Here is an 11362-nt window from a genome sequence, read left to right as displayed (position 1 = left end):
AGACCAATAATAGCAAGATCAATATTGGTAGAATTTACTTATCAAAAAAAAATAATGGTAGAATTTATTTTAAATAAGTATAAGGAAATTATAAAAGTCATGCAATCTTTTTGTACCTCTATAATAAAAAAAATTAAAAATTTTAATTCATGTTAAAAACTATAAACTAGATTAGAACCTTCCTTTTTGTTATGTAATTAGGATAACTAGACGGCAATAATAATATTATTATGAGAATAAAATTTGAGAGTGAATCATATTGAAAATATTTTTTTAGCATAGAAAACTCCATTTTCCAGCACCCAATTTATAAAACATTGGAAACATAGAACGTGTCTGAACTCTGACGGTCCAAAGAGCAAGAAAGTATCAGCTGCGTCAGCTAGAGCTTACAGAAGAAGAAGAACAGCAGCTCTTTTAAGCTTTCTTCAAGTGGGTTTTTCTTATCTTTTCTCGTTTTAATGTTATTAATAGCTATTGCATTTCTTTGCTAGCTTGTTTCTGTTTCTCGGATGTTCTTAATGTTCAATATGTTGCTATACCTGCAGGATTCCTTATTGCAATCTTTTAATCTGTAATTATTTTAGTGGATATGCTTTTGAGTAAATTGGATTACAGGACAGTTCTAAGATGCAGTAGAGCTGCTTGTTGGAGCTTAACTAAGCACTTAAGCTTCAATTTTGGTCTTCAATCTTGCCATACTAATGTTGAGCATAAAGGGTTCTGATTTAGCATTCAAATGAGTGAAAGGTAGAAATTCAGAACCGATAGTCTCTTGAGGTTGATGCCATATTTTGAAGAGTTTTAACTTTGGTGCTTGCATCATGTGTTTTTACCTGGTTCTCGGTCCAATCCCAATTATTCAAGTCCTTTGGGTGCAGAGGGCATTAACCTAATGCCAGGGGAAGTTCTCATGCAGGGCTATGTCTTAACATAAATTTGATTTTTTTTTTTCAAAACAATTTGATAATTTATGAGGTGTATTTTCCCCAGCCAGGATAATCAGGCTTTAAGTATTCCATTCATTGGATTCCTAGAGTACTTGTGATTTTCTGGACTCTGGACAGTTGCTGAAATGAGTTTTCGTAGCCAAAAGTTTAGGTCTTAAGGGTGTCATTCAAACATTTCCTGGAGTTACAGCCATGCTCTTTTGTTCTATTAGAGTAATTTTAGTATGCCGGGAAAAAGAGCTTGAGAGCTAAATCTAGCTTAGAAATTCCATATCTTGAACTCAATTTCACTATTTGGGTATAATTTAATTACCAGTCAGTAACATCATCAGGCTATGTCATACTTCAAGCACATTGAACATATAGAAGCATGAGAAGCAGTATTTTGCTAGATTTTCTGCCCTATTCAGAAGCATTTTCTTGTTCTATCAACTATCATGCTGCATCAATGAGAAATCTATCATTACTTGAGCCCAAAATCGGTCAATACGTGGTACCTGTTAAGTTTATATTGATCAAAATTAGCTTAGATCCTTATTATTGCACAACTGGAACTAGTAGGACTTTCTAGATTTTGGATCAGCAATTACATTTAAATGAGCAGTAAGAATCTTGCAACTTGTGTATAAGCAAATAAACTTTACTGTTAGAATCCTTCAACGTGTCTAGTTGGGTGCTTATTGCTAAGTATTCTCTTACTGATCCATCCCTGCTTGACATTTTCTCTTGTAAGACTTGGTTTATGATTCATGCTTTTTGCCCGGTCTATAATTGATATTTAAACCAGCGGCAATATGCTGACTTTCACATTTTCATTTGTCTCCAGCAATGTTTGCACAAATAGCAGTGGGAATAGTAGGGGGTTTTCTGGTCTGGGCTTACCTGTCAATGAAGCCTGCTCCTCCAAAAATATGTGGTTCCCCTGATGGTCCTCCAGTGACTTCACCTAGAGTCAAACTCAGTGATGGGAGATACTTGGCCTACAAAGAGGCTGGTGTTAGCAAGGAACAAGCTAAGTACAAGATCATTCTCATTCATGGCTTTGACAGCTCCAAAGATATGATCCTGCCAATTTCACAAGTATGTCCTTGTTCTTGAAAATTTAATTTATCATTTACATTTTATGTCCTGTGAGCCTTTAGTTGGGCTTCTATCTGCTTAAAATTATCGTGCAGTAATCTTGGAGGGAATAAAGTTTTCCCTACCCACTTCCCCAGCACTCAAAAAATATAAAAGCAAAGTTGTCTTCAAAGACAAAAGCACTTGAGTTCCTAATGGGTAGCCAAACCAAATTATTTTTGACAAATTGATGTGTTTTCTAAATGTAAGAATTTGATAAAGTTCTTTTTCTGCACCATGAAATTGAGAAAGTTATTGTTGAAGAGGTGGAAAGCGTGTTTTTGGTTATTCCAGACAACATGGTTGAACCAAAGGCTTAGATGTGTACATCAGGTTCTGGTTCTGTACCACAAAAGACCTGGAGTACTTTGTTTATGCAGCCACTCTAGCAATCAATTTGGATAAGACCTTCTGGGGACAGATTGGAACTAAGTTTAGGTTTCCAAATATCTATCATATGTGCAACATTTAGAATTTATCATGCAGTCTCTTTACATAGTAAAACATATGTAGTTTATAGTCACAGATCTAATTTGATCTCAACCTTATGAAAACATCTAATGACTCCTATTTATGTGTATAGGATCTGATAAACGAGCTCCAGATATACCTTCTGTCATTTGATCGTGCAGGGTATGGGGAGAGTGATCCATATCCAAAGCGCTCAGTAAAGACTGAAGCATATGATATTCAAGAGCTAGCTGACAAGTTGCATATTGGCCCAAAGTTCCATATATTTGGCATCTCCATGGGAGCATATCCTGTTTGGGGTTGTCTGAAATACATCCCTCACAGGTAGAAACAAATGATTGACTTTTCCTCAGTTATATTTCTAAATAGCTAATCACCACAGTTCTTTGCTTCAAACTCTCCTGATAGTCAAGTGCTACTCTATAATCACATTACTCGAGACATTGGTAGTTACCAGGAGCCTTGTTTCCCTTATTGTGTTCCTCCTTATTTCAACTTCTTACCACTCAAGGCTTGCTTTCTTGTTGAACTATTACCATCATCCTTGAAAAGGCTATTTTTCAGGTCCCAAGATGTACTCTAATGCTGACCTCTGATTGAAGTGCTATAATAATGAAGATGGTGCTAAATGTTTCCCTTTGATTGAAAGTGGTGTTTTTTTCCTATTTTTTTTGGGTTGCCTAATAAGAGCATCATATTCGCCTCGAGGAATGCATTGCTTTGCTGGAGATGAAAATAACCCTCCCCCCCCCCGCCTCACGGGCCTCCCCTAAAAGAACTGAACAAAAATAATCTAAGCGAGGCAAAATTCTCTTGTATGACAGCATCTGCATAAAACGCTCATGAAAAATGTTACCCTGCCTTGGCATGCTTAAACTTGTATTATGCAGAGCAACAAATATAGCTTATTGGGTGACACTAACTTCTTTCTAGCATATTCAGTATTAAATTATATTCTGAAAGACTGATACTCACGCCAAATTATGGTAAAACTAGGTATCAGAATAACCACTGTGATTCTGAAAGTAAAACTATTCTTGGTCCATGTGAAAACCTTTATTTGATTTAGTGCATGCTATATTTCAAGTGTAGTGCGTTTTGTAACCTTCCAGTGAAGCACATATGTTGATTTTCATACTCATGACTGAATTATGTTAACACTCACCATGTGGTGTTTATCACCTATTATAAAGGTAAGTTTTTGAGAAATCCCTGTTTTCCGTTTTAGTCAAAAGCAATTTGTAACCATTAGAAAGTATATGCTCCTTTTCCAACATTTATCTTATGTACCCCTTGATTGTTAACTGAAAGTATTTGATTGTTAGGAGAGTTGTTACATGCAAAATATTGACATGTATTGTTTAATCAAGTTGAAGGAAAATCTATTGTTTTGTTCTTTTCAACACTTTGTTGAACAAATTTGTCTAACGTTCATTTCCACCTGTATGTGCAGGTTGTCAGGAGTTGCACTGGTAGTTCCATTTGTTCACTACTGGTGGCCTTGTCTCCCCGCTGAACTATCCAAACATTCCCTTAGGAAGCTACTTGTTCAAGACCAATGGGTATTTCGAGTAGCACATTACACCCCATGGTTGCTTAATTGGTGGATGACCCAAAAATGGTTCCCATCCTTAAGTATAATGGAAGGAAAAACAGATATTTTAAGCAGCCAAGATCTTGAGATATTAAAGCAGTCGTCAGGTGTCTTAAATGATGGACAGGTATTTCTACTCTTTCTCTTTTGTTTGATGTTGATAGAGTGTATAGTCACTATTTGCTTCATGAAAGAGTTCATGTCCTTTACCTTTGAAATGTACCTCTTGAGCTAGTTCTGCGCAGGGCAGATTAGATATATTGATCATTCTATTGCTGAATTAACTCTTAAAATCACTCTGATATCAAAATTATTTCACATGATAGGTTGGTTAAGTTGAAATTGTGTAAAAGTTAAAAGCATTAAGAAACTGCAGGAGTGCTTTCTAAGAAATCAGTAGTCTATTTGTAAGATATCGACTTCAGTAGCAGCACAAGAGGGAACAACTGCAAATGAATGCAGTATTTGTTGTCTGGGAAGAAATTTTCCAAAACCTCTACAAGTTGGAACCTGTGAAGATAATAAGCTTTTCTCTTAATACCACCCTCAGAAAACTATGGCATATTACATTGGCATGATTGCACCAGATTGTAATTTTCACAATCATTTTTAAAGTACATGTCATCCGTAACTCCAGAACCTTTCTTTGGCAGGAGAAAGTGAGACAGCAAGGTCTTTATGAATCTCTCTATCGTGATATACTAGCCGGTTATGTGCAGTGGGAATTTGATCCCACGGATATAGCTGATCCATTTCCAAATAAGGAGGGCTCAGTTCATCTTTGGCAAGGTTGTGAAGATAGAATTATTCCATTTGAAATAAATCGTTACATATCAGAGAAACTGCCATGGATTCGATATCACGAGGTTCCTGATGCTGGACATTTTCTGGCCTTCAATGGCAGCTTATGTGAATCCATAGTGAGGGAACTTTTGACTGCATGATGTCGTTCATCCTCAAGATGGCTTCAAAAAGTTTTACAAATAAATAATGCCTTCATGAGTACGTCCGCTTTAGTGAATTCAAAATAGCTATAGAAAGCCTTCTCATCTCTGTATTAATTGTAAAGCAATGCCAAGTTTTCACAAGTTTTAGCTTCACTCTTCTTCTGCTTGTTCATTCTTCACATGAATTTTTATGCTGTGCTTTAACACTTTCTACAACTTTCTTCCTCTTCTCCTTGCTCCCTGGCCGTGGTACCTTGGGGAAGAGTGACAAAAAGGGAAAACATATGAAAGAACAAAGAGACAGTTCAAAGCAAGATGAGATGTGCTGCAGCTTGGTGTCAAATGATAGGGTGCCTACTTTTGGTTTGACAAGAAACCATGCCCCTATTGTCCTACAAATCTAAGCAAGGATCTTTTTTCATTTCTGACTTGGTCCAGTGTTCTTCCAACCATCCTAGAATGTCCAAGTTAGGTCAATTTACAATTTACAGCAATTAACTTAGTTGAACAGTACCTTATGGTTGGTAGACATATAAGATTACTCCATTTTAATGCTAAAGCTAAGTGCAATCATGCATACACGTCCCAATCCTCTTTCTCTCGCAGACAATTGGATAAGGAAACAAAAAGTTAAGCTTGGCAAGTCATGTTCCATTAACTGTTTGGCAGAAGAACTCTTGCTTAAAAGATCATTGAATTTGCCAAACTTGTTATCCATATATTATATGACTTGTCCAAACTCCACTGCCATCATCTGAGACTTTTGTAACGGGTGTTTAGTAGATACTGGTTGTATATCATTGACGATTTAAATGCACACATTCATAATTTACTAAGTCCCCTAGACTTTAACACTTTCAAAATACTAGCACCTGAATATCTACAATCAGCGCCCCTACAATGTATATTCACATAAGGTAACAACTACGTTCCACCTGGGTGAATTCAACTTAGGAAAGGAAATATTGGGATGCAGCTGATGTTGAAGGGGCTAAAAATTTTCCTCATCAACATGTTTGTGTTTTGGATTCATCTTGCTATTTTTTTGTGTTTTTAACTAGAATTCCCTTGATTCGATTCATAAAATTAATTGAAAACATGATAGATATCCGACAAGATCTGGTCCATCTGCGCATGTAGGCCATGTTTTCCTTGCAAGGGAAATGTGTAAGAAGAGATTATAGCAAGCTGTGATACTGCAAAAACATTTGTTTTCTGGTTTATCAGAAGGAAGCAGCAGCCTAAAGAAGATGACAAAAAGTATCAGCTCAAGGAAATTTCGCCACTTTGCTCATGTTCTCGGGCTCAAGAAGTTGCAAGTACAATTCCCATCACTCATATATTACCACAAAAGGGCCACCGGCTGTCACGACCAAGCAATTAAGTCTTGGTGGTGTGAAAGGTCAAGTGTTCAATTTTTACCTCCCACCAATTTGCCACTATATGTGGCTGCCTTCGGTGGCTTTTTTCCGATGGTGATTCAACTCTCATCGGCTCTCCCTTCCCCTAGATTAGGATAGATTAGATTATAAAAATGTTACCGATAAATTTTATTAGGTAAATCTTTTCTATGTTCAGCTCTACACAAATCTTGAGCATATTTTAAGCAAAAATGTAATGGGGCATGAAATGCCTGCTTGATGCAACAAATTTTTTACAGAGTTTTGATACTTATTAGTCCTCAACAACAAAAATGTCAAAACCCAAATGTTTTACCTTTGAATCTTATACCATAAAACGTTGATTTGATTCCCAGCATGTCCTTTGGTGCATGGACTCGTATTGATTGCCCTCTTCCAGTGCTAAAAAATGGCCCCAATTGCTGATGCAAAATGGTCAGGTTCAGATGGTATTCAAATCGCATGAAATTATACAATGACATGCTCTAAAACAATACATCAAATGGGGCCAAAATCAACTATCTCCAATAGATTAAACAGACACAGTAACATCACCGAACGTAATAGAGGAAATGCTCCATAGAATGTTCTTAAATCTGGTATAAACCAAACAGATGATTCCATTATTCCCGATCGTGCTAATTACTATATTGAAATATAAATTTGTCCCAAGATTATTTAATTCTGATTTTGTTTTGCCAAGAATTATTGTGCTACAAGTTACAGGTGCACCAGATTTTTCAAGCAGCCAAATTTGGCAAGTCTGTAGTTGTCATCAAGATGCTTTAAAGGTCTTCAGATTGATTATATTGTCAGGTGGTAAGAGTTAGCGACCGGGTAAATTCCACGAGTCAATACCAAATTAAATCATTACCACTTGCATGTTTAATGATGAAATTATAAGGGGAACTTTTCTATAAAGAAGTATAACACATGCAAGATTAACGAACGCAGGACTTTTCTTTTTTCCAATCAGTTTGACTAACACGTGCCAAATAGGCGACCATTAAGAGGGTTTCTGGTGTTAGTTTTTTTTAAAAGTATAATTAATTCAGAAAAATAGCTAAATACAGGGGTGCAATAATTATAACTATATACATTCGCATAATAAATTAAGTATTATTTAGATGTATTAACGAGTGTCTGGTAGGCACCTCATGAAATAATACTTTTTTTTCTATTACTTTTTGTGGGATGTGGTCCATTAATATTTTGTTTTGGTAGGAAAAAAACAAACATGTGATCCGTTTATTTGATTCTCTCTCATATTAAAGTTATTGTGGAGGTCCTAATTCATTTCTTCAAACAAAGGCTCTAGAAAAGTGTACACTTGATTACTATCGTGGTATGTAAAATCCAAAAAATTCTACCAAGAAGATATCGTATATAAATTTCATAAAATTAATATATATAGGGAGAAGCAATTTCCACACATACAAGTATGTATAAAAGAAGAGAAATAATATCAATAATATATCAATAATCACACGTAATAATAACAAGGCTCTCAATCCTCCATTCTTTTCAACTGACAATAATATTAAGACTACCTATTTATAAACTAAATTATTTGGTAAACAAATCTTATAACCACAAAAAATTTCGTAATAACAAACTAATTTATAAATACTAAAACTACTACAATTTGTTTCCAATAGAATTACTAAAATCTTAACTTGACTAAAACTCTGCAATTTAATAATATGAGACTTGTTTTAATATACCAACATTGCCTCGCTTAAATCAAACTATCCAATCAATCAAGTTCACCACCATCATTATAAATAATCTCTTTGTCAAATTCTGACAACATCACTTTGTACTGGTTCTTCCTTGTTGCAATAATCCATGTACTTGAATAGATTGTTGAATAGATGATTTTCATCACATAATATGTATGATGTCAATTTATTGACAACTCACTTTGTAATTTTAATAATCGCAAGCAATTCAACTAACAGGATTGTTCTCTGGTCTCTATCGCAATACTGCAATCAATATGACAATTTTCAAACCAATTTTATGGTTCAATATTCACCTGCCGGATACTTCAAGATTAGCCTTGTGATCTAACTCGATCAACTGACTTCTTCACCTATGCTCTAATTTTGACCGTAGAAAACTCCCAAAACTAAGTTTCTAGTCAGGTCAATTCTTCAATGTTTATAAGCGCTCAGGATCAATTTTTTGAACCTACAGCTTCAATACTAGTTGTAGAATCCAAAAAATTCCAACAAGAACATATAGTAGATGAATTTCATAAAATTAATGTATATGGGGAGAAGCAATTTCCACACAGATTGCAAATGAATCGAGTCAAATCGAGTTTTAACTTAATCAAGTCGAATCTCGACTCAATTTTTCCAAACTCGTGTTGGATGACCTCTCAATATAAAGTTTGAGGTCGAACTTGACTTAAAATGTGAGCCGAGTTGAGCTTTAGATCGAGCCTACTCGAGCTTAAAAAAATTAAAAAAATCGTAATTTTTCTTAACAAATAACAAAATATTATGGACATATATACATAATTTCACTATTAAAATAAAAAGTAATATTGCGAGCTAATGAGCTAAGTTTTTCTGTGCTGAACCTCAACTCTAATTTGATGTTGATCGAATTCGAGTTGAGTTTTGATTGCACCGGCTCTCAAGTGCTCACGTGTAACTTGACTCGTTTGCAACCCTACATATAAGTATGTTTGGGAGAAGATGAATAATACTAACAATATATCAATAATCATACTTAATAATAACAAGGCTATCAATTCTTAACTCTTCTCAATTGGCAACAATATATTATCAATTCTTAACTCTTCTTAACTAACAACAATATTAAGACCTATTTATAGACCCTTTCAATTGACAACAATATTAAGACTCCCTATTTATAGACTAAATGACTTGGTAAATAAATCTTACAACAACAAGAAATTTTCTAATAGCAAACTAATTCCTAAATACTAAAATTACTATAATTTAATTTCAATAGAATTACTAAAATCTTAATTTGACTAAAACACTGCTATATAATAATATAAGGAGAAGAAGCGGGGATAGAGAAATTGGTCAACTCATCAGAGGGCTAGCTTACAGGCTAGGCCTCTCTCTAACCTAAAAACTAGTATTATCAAAAAATTTCTATTTTTTGACTTGATTTAATATGCCAAATGGAATTTTCTTTTTTGAAGTTTTTCTTACATATGCTCTTAATACACCTTTTTCACATTTAATTTTGAGCGAGTACATACCCCTATTTATATTATATCTTTTATATTCAAACATCACGGATTTAATTTTACTTTTAAGAAAAATATCAGTATCACAATCCATAACTCATTCTAATAAATGCCTTCTATAACCTTTTTTTTTTTTTTTTTTTATAAGTGGGAGGTTTCAAATTCGAAAACTCTCACTTATACTGCCTTTCCCTGTGACACCTAATCCATTCATTTTCCCTTTGACAACTCCTTTTTTTTTTAGTAGCATCACTCACACTTTATATTTGGATATCACCCAATCTATACCTCGACAATCCACTTGACAAATCCTTTTCAAGAAATATATTTTAGGAAAGTAGAAAGCTAACGTGAATCATTGAGTTGGAATATTCTATGAAGAATGTCCAAGTGTTCAATGGATGATGATGCCTTGCCTTCCTCGTCCATTGTAAATAGACTGCACCATATAAGCTGGCGGTCACATGTTTAAACTCCCAAGAAATAAACTGCCCGCTTACGTGTTTCATTTTTTTTATATCCAAAATTTCGATTGACTATTATTTGTAGCATTTTGCATTCGGCGCTGGACATGCACATGAAGCCTCCTTAATCATGGAAATAAAGCAAAAGACAGCCAACAACTCCTTGTTTTTAAGCTATTCTAATGCCTGTATCTATCTCGTAGGCATGTCATGATTTTGTACGAGAGAAGTGAAATAGAAGATAATTCACCTCTTTGTTTTTAGCAATACTTTTCTATATTTGTATTTATTGCACAAGCATGTCATGATTTTGAGTTGCTTTTTTGTGACTAAATACCTAGACATCCCATCTTACATTACAATCTTGATTGACACTTGATTTATTTTCTGTGACTGGAACATATTTGTTGCATTTGAAACAAACCTCACTATAAACATTTGCATGCAATATAAAATTTCCATTACAATTAGTTTTATTGAGCCCAATTAATCACTAGAATTGGCCCTGTGATCAAGGGACTCGGGGCTGCAACCGTCCCTGCCAATTTTAGCTCATTTCAACTGCGCGTAACATTGGTTCAACTGCGCGTAACTTTTTTTTCACAGGATGTATTTTCACAACAGATAGTGATGGGCCCCACACTTGACGCGAATTTCTAGTTACATGGTGTTATTTCAGCCGCACAAAATTTTGAGGGCCAATTTTCAGCCGCACAAAATTTTAACCGTGCAGGGACGGTCATACTGATGACCGTCCCTGCCCCAAATCCATGATCAAGAGAGAGCTCTTAGGGGTCTCTTCACTGTCACGTTCAGCGTCCAAATCATGGATGTGATACTGTAAGACCGGAAAAGATACTAGTGATAAGTGTCAAATCACCAAAATTAAAATTCCTACTTTAAAAATTTAAATTCAAGTATAGCGGCGAATAGAGTTATCTACTCGGGAAGTGGATGATTCATTTCCTTCTAAAACACTAAATAAAATGGAAATTTTTGGAAATTTTAAAAATAATTAATTAGAAAAGTAATTTGTGAAAATAAATAGGAATTAAATCAACGATACATATGATTCTAGTCAAAAGTGTAACTTTTTATGTATGGTTCACACAACTAATCATCGATGCAAAAATAGTTTAATTATTAATTAATAGATTGATTATAACTATTAACAAACACCGA

The 11362-nt window shown here is 34.7% G+C and overlaps 1 protein-coding gene across 1 annotated transcript; it reads left to right on the top strand.

Moving 5' to 3' along the window:
- The first annotated feature begins 292 nt into the window (after positions 1–292).
- Positions 293–5234, top strand: LOC113726660 (uncharacterized). Its single transcript, XM_072075934.1, has 5 exons — positions 293–432; positions 1777–2030; positions 2653–2864; positions 3994–4261; positions 4788–5234. Exons 2-5 carry the CDS (start codon positions 1779–1781, stop codon positions 5076–5078), a joined length of 1023 nt encoding a protein of 340 aa, XP_071932035.1. The 5' UTR covers positions 293–432; positions 1777–1778; the 3' UTR covers positions 5079–5234.
- Positions 5235–11362: the final 6128 nt, after the last annotated feature.

The sequence above is a fragment of the Coffea arabica genome, chromosome 1c, assembly GCF_036785885.1.
Source record: "Coffea arabica cultivar ET-39 chromosome 1c, Coffea Arabica ET-39 HiFi, whole genome shotgun sequence".
Classification (NCBI taxonomy): domain Eukaryota; kingdom Viridiplantae; phylum Streptophyta; class Magnoliopsida; order Gentianales; family Rubiaceae; genus Coffea; species Coffea arabica.
The sequence above is the reverse complement of the archived record's forward strand: the minus strand, read 5'-3'. Positions and strand labels throughout refer to the sequence as shown.